This window comes from Channa argus, chromosome 9, assembly GCF_033026475.1.
Source record: "Channa argus isolate prfri chromosome 9, Channa argus male v1.0, whole genome shotgun sequence".
Classification (NCBI taxonomy): domain Eukaryota; kingdom Metazoa; phylum Chordata; class Actinopteri; order Anabantiformes; family Channidae; genus Channa; species Channa argus.
In genome coordinates, this window is record NC_090205.1 from 23,861,581 (window position 1) to 23,876,042 (window position 14,462).

The following is a 14,462-nucleotide window of genomic DNA, read 5'->3' on the forward strand; positions in this document are numbered from 1 at the left end:
TTTTTTTTCAGCAGCACAGATATTTTGTTTTGGCAGACTTAGGAATGTCTCAGTCCCCACCCCGAAGCTTGTTCCATTTACAAATTTCTCCAGCCCTTTCCAGTGCCTGTGTAGCAGTAAATATCCCCTTAGAGTGAGAACCCACATATAATGTAGTTGTATCTGCCACTATATTTCTCTCAATTATATGCCGTTCAGCATCGAATGTCTTTATATTATACAGCCCACAGATAAGCAATTTTTGTTTTTTTTCAGATTAAGGAGAAAGTTGCTTATCATTGCTGAATGTTTTAATGCAATTTTGGAAATAATTGGAGCTCTGTCATACATTGTGTGACTTTGAGTGATTTAAAAAAAATTTTTTTATGATAGTTTGTTTGTCCCCAGCCCCTCCCAGTAGTAATAAAGATATTTAACTCAGTAGCATGGCTTTGTCATTTTGTAGCAGCACCTCACTGCTATTTATTCAAAACTAATGACCCATTAACCTTCTGTGTTACAGTGACAGATTTGTTTTCACACTTCAGCTTTTATCTAAATCCTCAGCCTATTTTATTCCTAAGAGTATTGGTTGATGATGCCTTGCACATAAAAGCCCGTTTTTTCTGAATAGCATCCTTTATGTTTGGTTGATAATAGGTGTTCACCCATCATACACGACACAACACAGCATAAACTTCCCCAGCATTTGTTACATTGGCAAGTGATGAGACACAGCAAATTTAATATTTTGAGAAAAAGCATTAACAGAGTGAGAGGAATGCAAAGAGCCTCTTTAGTTATTTAGATCCTTTTATTGCGACTTACAAGTGAAAAGAGCCCCCCCCAGAATAAACTTGGGGTTCAGTGTTTTGCGCAGGGATACATACTGTGAGGATCAGAGGCGGCAGGAATTGAATCCAGACCTTGGAGTTAGTCAATGACTTGATTATTCTCTTGATGCACAGCCTCCACACACATATGGGCTGTTTCTTTGGTTTTTCCCAGTTATGGTTGGTTACCAGTTATATTTTTATTAGCTACCTAAGAACTAAGGTGATGTAAACTATACATAAAGGTAATCCATAGAAGAACCAGGATTCTGACCAAGTACCTGAGATGTGCTAGACCTGACAAGGTCCTTTGCTCTATTATTGTGTTCCCCTATTGTCCTATTGTATCAAGCTTTTTTCACACATGCACTGGAATCCTGAAATTCTCCTGGCTTTGTCCAGAGGACCTGTATGTAAGAAAAATGTCTGAGTGAGAAGCTGCTGTTGTCATCAGTTTATTTTACCAGCTTGTATTCTACCAGTTTACCACTTCAAAGAAGAGTAAAGGTTTGTATTTCAGTATTTTGTCTTTATGTACTCCTGATGTTTTTGTGCCTAACTCAAACCACATAGATTTGGTGCCTAAAGCTTAGAATATTGTAACCTGTGTTCATTTGGAAACACTATGACAAAAATGGTGGGGCGCACTTAAGAACCTGCTGAACCTACTTAGTTGATTAGACGGTTAGGCTTCAGATATACCTGATTTTACGATGTAAATGTCTACTTAAAATGGCCCCCTCAAATAGCTTGAGTTGTCTTGGATTGTCAGTTGTCCACAGTTGTAAAAATGATGCTGTTTGTATGTGAAATGCAATCCCAAAGCAGCTTTATATTACAGCAGGGGAAAACTAAGCTTGTCCGCAGCTATCTGCATCCACATACATGTAATTTCGGACATTGTTGTCATTTTCTCTGGAGTGATTTTGACATAGCGTCATCCAGGGTCATGTATGGCTTCTGTTTGTGTTGTGGAAAAAGGTCATGAGGAAAAAAAATGCTGTTGTCAGTGAGGAATGATTAGGCTTGAGCCTGCCCCCTCGTGGGTAACCTTTTAAATCCTCACACACACACAAATTACACAAGGAAGTCTGTCGGCAATGCTGCAAAGAGCACTGCTGTTGTCCACGCACATGCATCAGTAACCAACTACACCTGGGCCTTTAATTATGTGTTTATTTCTTATTTTTATTTTCTATGGCATTATAACAACCTGCGCAACCTACCAGGAGGTAGAAGGTTGTCTAGTGAGCCATAATTATGAGCTGGTAAGGGCCATTTACAGAATTTGATTCTGGCAGTTGAATTTACTTCTCTATCCTTAATTTTTTATTACGATTGTTGCATTTGAACCCATGAAGACCTCTAGCTGTCATGATAATCCTAGTTTGACTTTGAACCTATAAGTATTTTAACAACTTAACAAACACATTATTTATGTTATGATATATACATTCTTGAGAAAGACTGGCTTTACACAGTCATTTGCCATAAAAAATGTTTTACCAATTATACTGACTACCAAGATTCAGTGGATCTTAAGGAATAAAGAGTTAACAGTTTTCATGATGTTTATAGAATTGTCGGAGTTTGGAGGATACAGCATGTTGGCAGGTTGGTTCTTAGGCATGAGGAGGATCTTTTTTCATTCAGCCAAAATGTAGAAAAGCTCTGGCTTCTCTTGATAAATGGAATACGCCAGAGATGGAAAATTCAATTCATTTGCTGAATTGCCTGAGAACAATTTGTTTGCAAAAGCAAGGATTAAAACTGCCGTAATGCAGTAGGCCTTAGCATATTTTCCTCACAGTAAAAGACCAAAAGAATATTGATTGTGGAGCACGCTGACAGCTACCTAGTACTGGACACTTTGTCCTTGCAGTCCACTAGATTGCTGAGCTCTCATGGGGAATTGATGCGAAAGGCCTGAAAGTAAGGTGACACAAAGTAAAGTGTCATATTTTAGAGATGCTGTGGAGGTAGCTGATTTGCATTTGTAAAAGAAATTGCTCCTTTTTCTGAATTGTAGCACAGTCTCAAGCTACTACTAACTGTTCTGTTTAAGGGCACATCCAGGCTACACTGCTACTTGTAGAATTTGTTACAAAGAAAAAGAAAAATCAGACTTGACTACAACCTTCAACTCCTCTCTCTTTTTTTACCCAGACCATAACTGTACATTTGGAAGAAGTTACAACCAAAGTTGTTGTTGTTGTTGTTTTTTTCAAATAAATTCCTGTCATTGGCTGAATGGATTTAGATTTAGTACCATGTGTGTTATGTTTGTGTGTAGCTAATGTGTGTTGGTATAGTAATTGAGTTGAACACATAGCTTTGCCCTAGTTCTGTTGAGAAGATTAGAACATAATGCCACTGACTGCAAAAGCAGATCATGGTAAACAAATGTTTCATTATACTGCTCAATGTAAGTATTTCTGTTCACAAAATCACAAGTCTCATGCAGTAAAACATGAGGGGCAATGATGACTTTATGAATAGGTTAAAGCTACAGACTCAGACAGTGAGTATGATGTGGCCCCATTGTAAACAAATGAATATAATGCAGAAGTGCTTTGGACTTGAACACATTTAACTATGCATTGCGTCTCTCTCTCTCTCAGAGGGTGGGGATTATTTTTAAGCAAAAGAAAACTTGTTTGTTTGTAGACTTTTTGCTTTTTATTTGAGGCTTAAAGGTCAGATCCATTTTTAAATCTCTATTCCCTGTTGCCTTTCCAGGTGGAATATTGGCAGATACTCTGGAGGAAGCTCAAAGACATTTTCCACTATGAACCGTGCTTTCAACAGGAAAAAAGGTGAGCAGATATGGCCAATGGCCATTTATCTCCTCAATTTAGCTAAGTATATTTTATATACAATAATGACAACATCTTTTAGAGGTCTGAAAAAGAAAACACTGTTGGTTTAATTGTGCCTTTTGTCAGCACTATCAGAGTTTCAGTGGGCATTAGGGCTGCAGCTATACATTTTTAGTACAGGTCTCCTAAGATGAAAAACTAATTTGCTGCCCTGCATTATTTTACTCCAGTAATGTAAGTTCCATGTTTGTAGTAAAGCTGTAATTATTTTCTTGCAGCAAAACTTATTTTGTTTTACTGTTTGTGTGCAACAATTGATATGTTTTCTCTGCAGTAACGCATTTATGCTCACAAGGCAACAATAAGGGCACAGTGTCACAGCAGAAGATTTAAATATTTGATAAAGGTACCTCTCTTTATTCGAACACACACGTATTGTTTTTGTTGTAGTTTGACAGTTTGAGCATCTTAATAAAAGCATAAAATGAGCCATCATCTGTATTTGCTTGGGCGAAGCGAGACGGTGTGAAAATTGCAACTGGTGAAGTACATGGGTTTGAACTCTGGTGAGCTCCAGCCTAATTAATTGTAATAATAACAAAAACAAACATTGCATTGCATGACAGTAATAACGATCCATTCAAAACACAATAAATGTATCTAGTCACATTTGAAAGCTCAAATTTGAAAGCTTTAAATGAAAAAACAGTAATTTTTGTGTTTATAATGCCAAATGTTAATACACACAAAACATGGAACAGACAAAAATTTTAAATAGACAGCAATGATAAAAACATTTGTAGGACATCCTGCCATGACTTTAGTGGTTTCACAGTTAAGGTACACAGATTCTTAAGCTGACCCTGCCTGAATGCAGAGGAGGGAATGTTTGAGACTGCAGTTTGCCAAATAGCTTGATGTGTTTACCACCATCTGTCCCACTCCCTCTGCTGTGAATTAGCAGACCTGGAGAAGGCTTGGACAGTAGTAGGGGATGAATCCGGGACTTAAGTGGTGCACCAGGCTTTAATGATATACGAATGTTAAAATTCCCATTTTCTCATGTGGTCTTCTCTTTTAGGAAGTAAAGATGGTAATCAGGGAGGGCAGGTATTCCCCTTACCTCACATTAAATTGTGTGCAGTGGGTATACAGCTGCATACAATTGGGATTTCTGTGAATTGAAGCTGACATTTAGCCTTTACATTTGAACACGCCTGTATTGGAAGGGCATTTGGAAAACAGAAATTAGAGTTGGATGAGGAACAATCTGAAATAGGCTTTGGCAGAAAACACATCGTGGGAGAGAAATGACAGTGTTTTCTTAAGAAATGCTCACAGATACTATGTGCTAGCACAAATTGTCCACATCTTTGCAGCTGTACAGGGCAGGAATTGTTGCATCCACTCGCCCATCTTCAGTAACAGTGTGTTAAAGCCTTTTCACTTAGAAAAGGAAGGCAGCTTCCTGACCTGCAACATGCACTGTTAATTATAAACACTAACAGATGCGTGACCCATAGGCTTCTATGATTTCTTTTCTGTAATCTGCATGTTACACTTTGTAGAAAATGGTGCCAAAAGGTCCCCCTGAGATAGTTCAATAAAAGCTTTTCCCGTCCAGAAACATGGGACAGTTTTAGACCATGAACCATATTATACAGAAAAATATCTGTAACTGTTCACTCTACTTGCTCGCACTCACTGTACCTTGATATTTCTGTTGCAAAACAACATGGCTCTTGATAATTATATATCCAAAGATTTTTATCAAACATAATGCAGGAATTGATAGAGGGCTAGCTTAACTTTTCCTGTTACTGCATATTTGGGGAACGATAAGAGCTGTGCTCAGTAAGTGTTACATTTTAAAACCTGTGCACAAGGGGAAAATGATAGTTCTACTTATAACACGAAGAGAGGAACTATCCACCCAAACCACAACAGCTCATAGATTGTTGTTGTTCTTGCTGAAAGCCCACTGAAAAAGCCCCTGTGTGACGGCCCTGGCCGTATGAAGGTATTGCCTTGGCCTGTTGCTGTTTTTCAGGTTCACTTTGATCCTTGTCTCCTTCTACCTTAATGAGGATTGCGGTAACCCGCTGGAAGTCTGCTAAGCTGGTCTGAGTTCAGGATGTCGGTGGCTCTCTCCCTTGGAAGGCTGGTGCCTTGTTGGCACCCAGCGTAGTTCTACTTGGTTTAGTAGTTTGCTTTGTTAAAGGACATATAGGTTTCAATTCGCTACTGATTTGCTTATTTGTTACCACATGTTCTTTGAGTTTTTGTTAAATGATTAGGTTATTTAGTGGTTGCTGTGTTGAGCTCCCTTCTTTGTTATGCCTTACTCATAGAACACCTGTCCTTTCAATGGTAGGGAAATACTGTAAATATGTAGTATGTGTTTCTTACACTTGCTTTCACTCATGACTAGTTTCAATAGTTTTAGAAATATCATCTCATATATACAACATTTTATTTCCAGCTGCCATCCTCCCACATGAGTTAAACAAAGATTTCAGTCTCTTCTTAACACATCTAAAAGAGGATAATTGCCATGTGTTGTTGCTGTAATGTTGCTCTCTTCCATTCTGACCTTTTTTTAGGTTTTGTTTGTTTTGTTCAATTTGCACACAAGGCTGATTTGGATACAGTGTGTTTATAGCTCGTCTCTCAATTGTTCTCATTCACTTCGTAGCACAAGTTATGCTTAATGTCCAAAGATTTCATTCACTTATTATTTTTTTGTACCTTGCCTATGCCGCTTTTGGCTGTGAGAATGAAAGCTGGCACCGACAGCCGGTCCACTCCACTGATTTACCTTCCCCTCTATCTCTGTGTCTGGCTCTGTGTTTTTGACTTGAACACGTCAAGCAGGTAATGCCAGTAGGGGACTTTATCATTTTTATCTCCGGAGTTTATTGCCCCATGCTCTTGGACGTGACTTGCACCACACAGTTTGGCTCAACACAATTCATGTGCACCTTTGGGTGATCCAGAGAGCAGCATTGTAGTAGAAATTACTCAACATAATATTATTTACAAGCAGTTTAAACTACTTAACTAAATCCTGCCTTCATGAAAGCTATTTTTTAAATACTTTAGCTAAGTTTTGATTGGAATTTATGAGCAGTTTGGGCACCAACATTTGTGAAGCTGAGAGATGTTCATGATATTTAATCGCCTTCCCTGATAACTGCCAGGAAGTTACGACTATTGCATGTTTTACTCTGGTGTAGTGTAATCTAAGTTTCTCAACTTTTCTAAATCTAATAAATAAGCTTGGTTCTAAGTTTATTTCATACTCTTGATCTTGCAGTTACACTAAAAGTATATGTTTATTATGTTAACAGTTCTATCCACAATTTTACAACGATTGATCGGATGTTGGTTTGAATATATGTACAGTATGAAATTGTTTTTCGCAGTGATTGGGGGAAAAAAAAAGATCTTCAGAATACTTCAGAAATGTAGGTTAATTTAAATGCACATCACTGTTGTTATGCATATTAGCTGAACTGATGGATACATTACAAATGGGTCATCCCAGCAGATGTCGGCATAAAATTAGTCATGTCACTACAGAAGAATAGCCTAAATATGAGGCTTCATTGTCCTGTGATTATGTAGTAGTGAAAGACAAAGCATCGCTTGCCCTAGATTGTCTTACAGTAGTGGGACTCGGAGCTTCTGAGGTATTTGGGTGACACACATTGTCTTATGTTTACATATGATTATACATCCAGTCACAGGAAATCTCCAGTCTTGATTCTGTGTTTCAATTGCTGAAACACAATAAAAGACAAATTCTCCATATCTATTTTCACACAGTTTATCTTAAACATTGTCTTATTTTGTTAATGTTGTAAATAGTAACAATGAGAGAGCAGCAGCCACCAGAGTTGGTGAAACTAAACTGTTTGGTTGGAATATTCTGATATATTCACAGTTATGCAGAAGACACTTTATCCCTTTATGTGTTTTTAAATAATTTTTAAGGTCATATGTCTCGTATGTACAAAGTACATAGGCTTTAATGTTCTCATGGCTGTATTAACTAAAATGCTGGGAAATAGACGTCCCAATCTGCTCCAATCAGAACTTTATCCTGAAACTACTAAATTGGCCACCATTAATAATTAGTAATATGCCCATGACCAGGACTTCTTCCTAAATGTATTTTATGCATGTCTGATACATGATCTGACATATGCGACTACCCCTAGACATGTATTAGCTAAATGGGATCTGGATTTCTTCCTAGCAGCAATATAATATAATAGAATAGAATAGAAATGTGTTTGGTCAATAAATTAAGTACAAGAGCAGAGGGATTTGACATATAATCTACAGGGACTTGACTCACAGGAAAAAAGCATAAAAACTTGCATAATATTTCATCCAACACAATAGTTCTGCATGAGCACCTACCCTTATGAATGTTATAATTTTTAAGAGAGTAAGAGTTAGAATAAGAGTTGTACCAGTTGATTGCAGTGTTGCTTTATCTAATTGCATGAAATTATAGGGAATGGAAAAAAAGCTCAAGTTGGTTTCTCTCAAGGGAGATTTTCTTTTTCTCCTTTCTCTTTTTAAATTTCATTTTATTTTGGTTATATATTTGATGAAACATTTGTTATTCTGAAAGGTAAAAATGTTTTATAGTAGCCTAGCACTGTCCCACTAACCCACAGAAGAAACCTGCTTCTCGTTGTTTCTGCTCTGGGCTCATTTGAAGTTGTCTTCTGCATGATGGAAAACTGTGCATACCCAGCACTTTAATGTGTGTCATTGATTGAGCGCTTCAGTGAATTAAGATATTGCCTGCCCAATTCTTGTGGCCCTATATAAAATTGTGCATTTATTCCACAGCACTCAAGCTCTAAATGGTAAGAGCAAAGCTCAGAGAATGTTAAAGAGGGGTGACCACAGCACTCTGCAATACAAGTTAAAATGTAAATGTATTATTTTCATCATCAATAGTAGTAGGAGAAATAGTATCATTACTACTAATGTAGTACAAACACATTTTCCTAGACAAATTGTAGCTGCTTTCAGAGCAGGAGTCCCTTGTTGCCCTGCATTGTCTCTGGATTTTAACCCTATTTTGTGGGGCCAATTTATATTAATGCCAATATTTGGTACTGTACATATTTAAATTTTTTCCTTCCATGTCCGTACATACAGCATTTTAAAGGCAACTATATAGATATATATATAGTTTTTAAGTAGAGGACTTTGGAAACAGTATGAAGACCCCCATCACAACAATGCCTGGATACACAGTGGATGTTGAGATAATGAGATGTGGTATATAGGGAAATACAGTACTGCGCTTTGTTTGTAGTTAGAGATATTGTTTGTGATAATGGTCAGTAAATCCATAAATTATCTGTGCACTGGCGTTTTTCTGTGAAAGGAATTGGCCTTGTGTCCCCCACTGTAGTGCTCAAGAGGCAGCAAAGCTTAACCTCTCCTGACACCTGGCATGGCTACGCAAAATTTAGCTTCATGTACATTGCTTAAGAATGAGCTTTTATTGTTACTGTAGCTAATAGGAGATTTGTTTCTTCATCCTCCGATCTGTTTACAGCAGATATCTATGGTCGCAGACGTCAATAGTGATAAAATAAAAAAGGCAAATGCATGATTACCATTGCTGGTTAAAAAATGTGTCATAGTAGTACTGGAAATGTCTCGAATAATATGTCATGACCTGCTGTGCAGGAAACACGAAAACAAGACGGAGAGAGAAGGAATGGGTCCTTGTCTCTAGACCAAGTATCTTGCATTATGACAGTGTGTCAGCTCATGAACACCTGACAGCTCAACCATGCAGAGTGACCTTCAGACATTGCATCTCATCCCAATGCTTAAATCTATACAGTTCCTTCCAGCAATTCAGGCACGACTTGTAACTTTTTGTTGTGCTCACGAAGTTGCCATTTTATGCAGCAAAGAGTGAAATGAAGTGTACCCGTCACATACTTTTCCTCTTTTAATCAGAACAGTGTGTGCTGATGCATTGAAAGAAAATGTCAGCCCTACCTGCCACGCCACTGTGTCAGCTCTCACCAGTCCCCTTCTTCCTTTCTCTTTAGACTTTAGACTTTAGCTGTTGGAGTGTAAGCGCAATGAAATTCTCAACACACATCTGTTAAGTAAAGGGACTGTAAAAAGAGGACATCATGCAGTTTCTTAAAAGTGAAACTTAAAAAGTGATCCAACTTCGTGTTAGTTGTTGTGCATCGGTGTCTGTGAGTATTGCCTGTTGTCAAAATGATTGGCAGTAAAATAAGATACGATTGACTTTGTACATCAAGAGTTGGGTTCCTGGTTTGCTGTTAAGTAATATTAGCAAAGTAATTAGCTAACATCAGGAATTACAGTTAAGCTAATGTGGGGCACCAAATTAACAATAATCAAAACAGACTTTGAATGTATCAAGCCACTAAGCCAACAACATCAATGTAAATAAATTCATTAGCATACATCTGCAGAGCACATGCCGAAATTGATTCACATCCTTTGCACCTTACTAAGTCGTGATGAACGCAATCAACCTACAGGAGTCTGTGTGCCCCAAGGTCGCAGTCATGCATCTTTTGTCACAAGATTCATTAACAGAGCAATAAGCCGTTTATGAATGGGAAATGAAGAGAGGAACAGATCTTTAATCAGTGGGCGATTAAGAAATGCTGAAAACAGCATAATCGGATGCTTTGGATTGTCCCATCAGTGACCTGTAATGATCTCTGAACCTTTGCTCATTTTGACTTAGTGTCATCTTCTGAGACTGTCTCCAGTGCAAGGTTTAAATAAAGCCTTAACATTATACATTGTGTGATATTGGGTCAACCTCATACAAATCTTTACAGTGTTCCTAAGCAATTATTTATTTTTGTGTGTGCGTGTGTTCTTAAAATCTATAAAGTCTTAGGCTATTATTTGATTTGAATATTTATGTTTGTGTGACAGTGCAACCAATCTCAGAACATATTCTCCATAAGGACATTCTCTGTATCGACTGTGGTAAGCAGGCCCATTTCTCTGATCACAAAACATCCTAAGCTTGCAAGGACCCCTCTGCCCCTTCATTTGCCCCACCTAGAACCCAGTTTGTTTGCATGCACGTCTTTCTGTGTACTTTGAATGGCTACTTCTTAAATTAGCTTTGTGTTCACTCTACGCACACTTTTAGAGAAATAGCCTTGTGACCAGCAGGTCAGCGGGTTCGATTACCTGTCCTAAAGGAGAGATTGGGGAGGGAAAACAGCAGTTGCCCCTCACCACTGGTCTGCCCTTGAGCAGGCCCATTAACACTCAACTGTTTCAGTGGAGTTACTAAAGCTCTTTTCTCACATTCACTGCCATCCTGAATTTCCGTGCACCCAGGGGAACTGCATATATCCGAGTCAGACGGCCCGGTCGTTACCTGGTCTTTATCCTGCGAGCTCCGACTGCAACATTTTTTTTTTCTTTACTGGGTGGAGTTATATGTGCTGTAAATAAAACACGCAGTTTCACGCAGCTTACTTTCTCTATCATGTTTTGCCTCCTTCATGCAGTGAAAAGGTACCACCCATCACTGAAATCGAGTTTCTCCCCATGAGAGAATGCTTCTGACCCAGACAATCTCCCGCTGTGTGAAATGTCAACGTTGGGCAATGTCTGGACCAGATTCTCTGCACATTGTGATCGAGTTCATATGTGAAAAGGCTTTAAGTGACCAACAGTTGTTAGGTTGTGAACTTCCAATTTTCAATGTATGGTATATAACTGTGACAAAGAAAAGCAATTATGGAAATAGAAAAGATTTGTGCTCAGTGAAACATCCCTAATTGAAAAGTATATCTGTGATTTTTCTCACTGTTCACTTGTGTAATATTTATACAATTGTGTGGCTAGTTGTCCTTCTGCCATACTGTGCTAAATGAGACCATTGATTCTAGCTGCTTGTATCATTTCAGATAAATCTTGGATGCATACCCCAGATGCGTTGGCCAAGCATTACATACCGTACAATGCCAAGGTAGGTATCAATTTTTTCATTGTAGTGAGTATCAGGAAGTGAAGTCATGTCAACTGGACTTTTTTCCTCTTAGTTGGCGAAGTTTCATCACTCATCCGTGTAGCTTCTTCAGTCTGAGGAAAGTCTGCTAGGTGACCCAGTTATATCCTCTAGAGTCGGCCATTGTTTCTCCCCTGGCCTGAATAAACTCGTTAGGTGGATAATAAGGGAGGTGAGAATAGGGCGGAGTTATATGAATGTAATGATCATGACTCCTGACACCATTCATCCGCCTAGAGGCGGATCGTTAGGTGGATGTGTGAAGTGGTCTTAATCTTCCTGGGGATGGATGAAAGGGCAGCATGGAAAATGGGAGCCTGATTATGTCTTCTATAGGCCATTCTGTTAAGCATTGGGATGAGACAGAAGGATTCTCCCTGTGAGCATATTTGGCTTCACATACTCCTCTTTGTCCTTAAACAAGTGTCCTTTGTCCTTCAAGTGTATGTACAATGCTGTATCAGGTCCTGAGGTGTAGCTTCGATTGTGAGGGGCCGTCCTCCTGTGCGGAGGCTGTTTGGTTCCCCCCATGTAATGGAGAAAATGAACACTCTTCACTGCATTGGACTGCATACATTATGCTGCTCTTATTGTCTTTGGTGTTTTCGGTGGATGAGTCTCTTTGAAGTAAACCGTTTCGTGGTGTTTTCTGAAACATCTTTTCAGCTTCTTAGAAACTCAAGCCATGTTTTCCCTTTGAGTCTGACCATCTTCTATCTGCTGGATTTAGACACTGTCTTGTTTTAGGCCCACTTAGGATAACTACAGGCCTTGAGAGCATTCCTCAGATGTATGTCTTCCTTTCTTTTGCCTTCCATGAAGGTAGAAGCCAACTTTTAGACTGAAAAAGCGACTTGGATGAGTAGCGAAACTACAAAGAAATAAGTCCATGTGACATGACTCAACTTACTGGTAACCACATCTGATGACTGAGAACCTTCAGCAACCCTGCAGTAGAGTGCAGTAAATATATTGTAATTAAACTTCAAAAGCCCTTGTTCTGCAGCTGAACGGTGTTGGGAGGCTGTCATAGTGAATCCAAAAAACAGGAGGAAAACTGACTTTTTCCTTCTCTGCCCTCCCACATTATTTGTTTGTTCTCTACTTTGTTCCTGTAAAATCCACATCCTCCAGCCCAGGTGTTCCATGATGTATTTCTCCCGAGACAAAAACGCGTTTCGTTGAGGACAGTAGGTCACAGTTTGTGGCAAAGTCCGACAAATAAACGTCTGTTTCTGGGTTTTGTATTAAGCCGCACTGAGTTCTCTCAATAGGCACCTTTATGAACCCACCAGCTCTCAAAGATGTTTCCTTTCTAATAAGGATTTTTAATGACACTAGATATGATTTTCATTCCAGTAAACCTTGAGTATGAAGTGTCAAAACATTGATTTTGCCCTATTTATCTTCCACGGCAGCTGTTCTTACTCAGTGCTTTGATGAAGGGAAAATCCTTCTTGTCAAAGTTTAATTTGAAAGAGTTTCTCTGTGTTTTAGGCTTCATCTTTAATGAGAAGTGTGAGCAGGGATGTTTATGTAAAAGTGACTCATGCTTCTGTCAAAACCAGCCACAACTCCTGATCCCGATGAAAGAAATGAAATGGCACACTTGGTCTTGCAGGAAACATGGCCTGTTTCAAAACACAAAAAATAGGTAGTTTTCATATAATATCCAACAAACACATCTTGAAGGAGGACTGAGAGTTTCTCTCCCATGATGCATCAAATCTGTCAGTCCACATTACATGCTTCAGAAATGTTATGAATTCTAATACTACCACATCCACCCAAACTGATGACGCCCCCTCCCACCTTTACAGCTGTCAGCATGAGGGGGAACGTCAGAAGATAGATCTCTAAAATCAAAGTGTATTGTCAGTTACCATATTGTCTGCTTTCACTGATATGTGGCCTGTCTAGCTAAATTTGCTGAGATCTGAGAACCCACGCATCACTGAAGGAAGTGGAAGGAAAGAAGGAAACAGACAGCCAAAGTGCTGAGACACTGCTCGGCCTGTTCTATCTGGTTAAGGAACTTAGAATTGTTGCAAATAAGTCAGGTTAGCAATTTACTGTAGAATCTCAAAGCTGTAGTTAAAATGGAGAAGGCTGTAAAAAAATCATGCCGATATCAACACGTTCTGCTGTGGCGACCCCGCCAGTGACAAGCTGAAAGCCATTGAATCACTAATCCTAAACTGAAAAGAGAATGTAGTTCCTTAATCAGTTCTTTAAACCTTTTATATTCCTTTGTGCAGCACACTTTAATATCAATGAATCAGTCTGTCCATTGGCATAGCATAAACATGTCATAAAGCCTTAGCTCAAATCGAACATTTTCAAATTAACAGTTTGTGTCTTAAACCGAAAGATTTAAAATAAGCCTAAACAGAAAGAAGAAAAGCAACAATGTTTATACTTTTTTTTCTATTCTTTCATTTTGGGTTTGTTGTAATTTTCTTGAAAGAACTATGTAAGTGCAAAGCATTTACCATTTAACTACTGTGTGTAATGGTAATTATAGGAAATGACAGAGAAAAAGGTTTTTAATGAACTTTTTGGGGGAAAAAAATGGTTCTTTTAGTCTAATCCTGTGGAAATGGTTAATGTAATCGATCCGCTAACACTCTAGAATTCATTTAAGAGTTCTGTCAGGCTTGGGGTTTGTGGGAAATTAATTCCACCCGAGTATTTTTAAAATCCTGGCAACAAATCCATCTGTTTCAGACGAAATAGCTTCTCCAGGTGTACTGCTGTGTTACA

General features: G+C 38.6%; 1 protein-coding gene across 9 annotated transcripts in view; it reads left to right on the plus strand.

The window, feature by feature from the left end:
• The window catches only part of gulp1a (GULP PTB domain containing engulfment adaptor 1a), a 78,659-nt gene that overhangs the window by 54,004 nt on the left and 10,193 nt on the right, over nucleotides 1–14,462 (plus strand). For 6 of the 9 annotated variants that reach the window (XM_067514788.1, XM_067514786.1, XM_067514787.1 and 3 more), the window contains 2 exons: nucleotides 3,552–3,628; nucleotides 11,599–11,660. In XM_067514788.1, the coding sequence (XP_067370889.1) occupies nucleotides 3,601–3,628; nucleotides 11,599–11,660 (90 nt within the window). In that variant the 5' untranslated portion in view covers nucleotides 3,552–3,600. Of the gene's footprint in view, nucleotides 1–3,551; nucleotides 3,629–3,965; nucleotides 4,038–11,184; nucleotides 11,372–11,598; nucleotides 11,661–14,462 lie in introns of those variants that run through there. The other 3 variants (XM_067514791.1, XM_067514785.1, XM_067514792.1) reach the window with 3 other exon arrangements.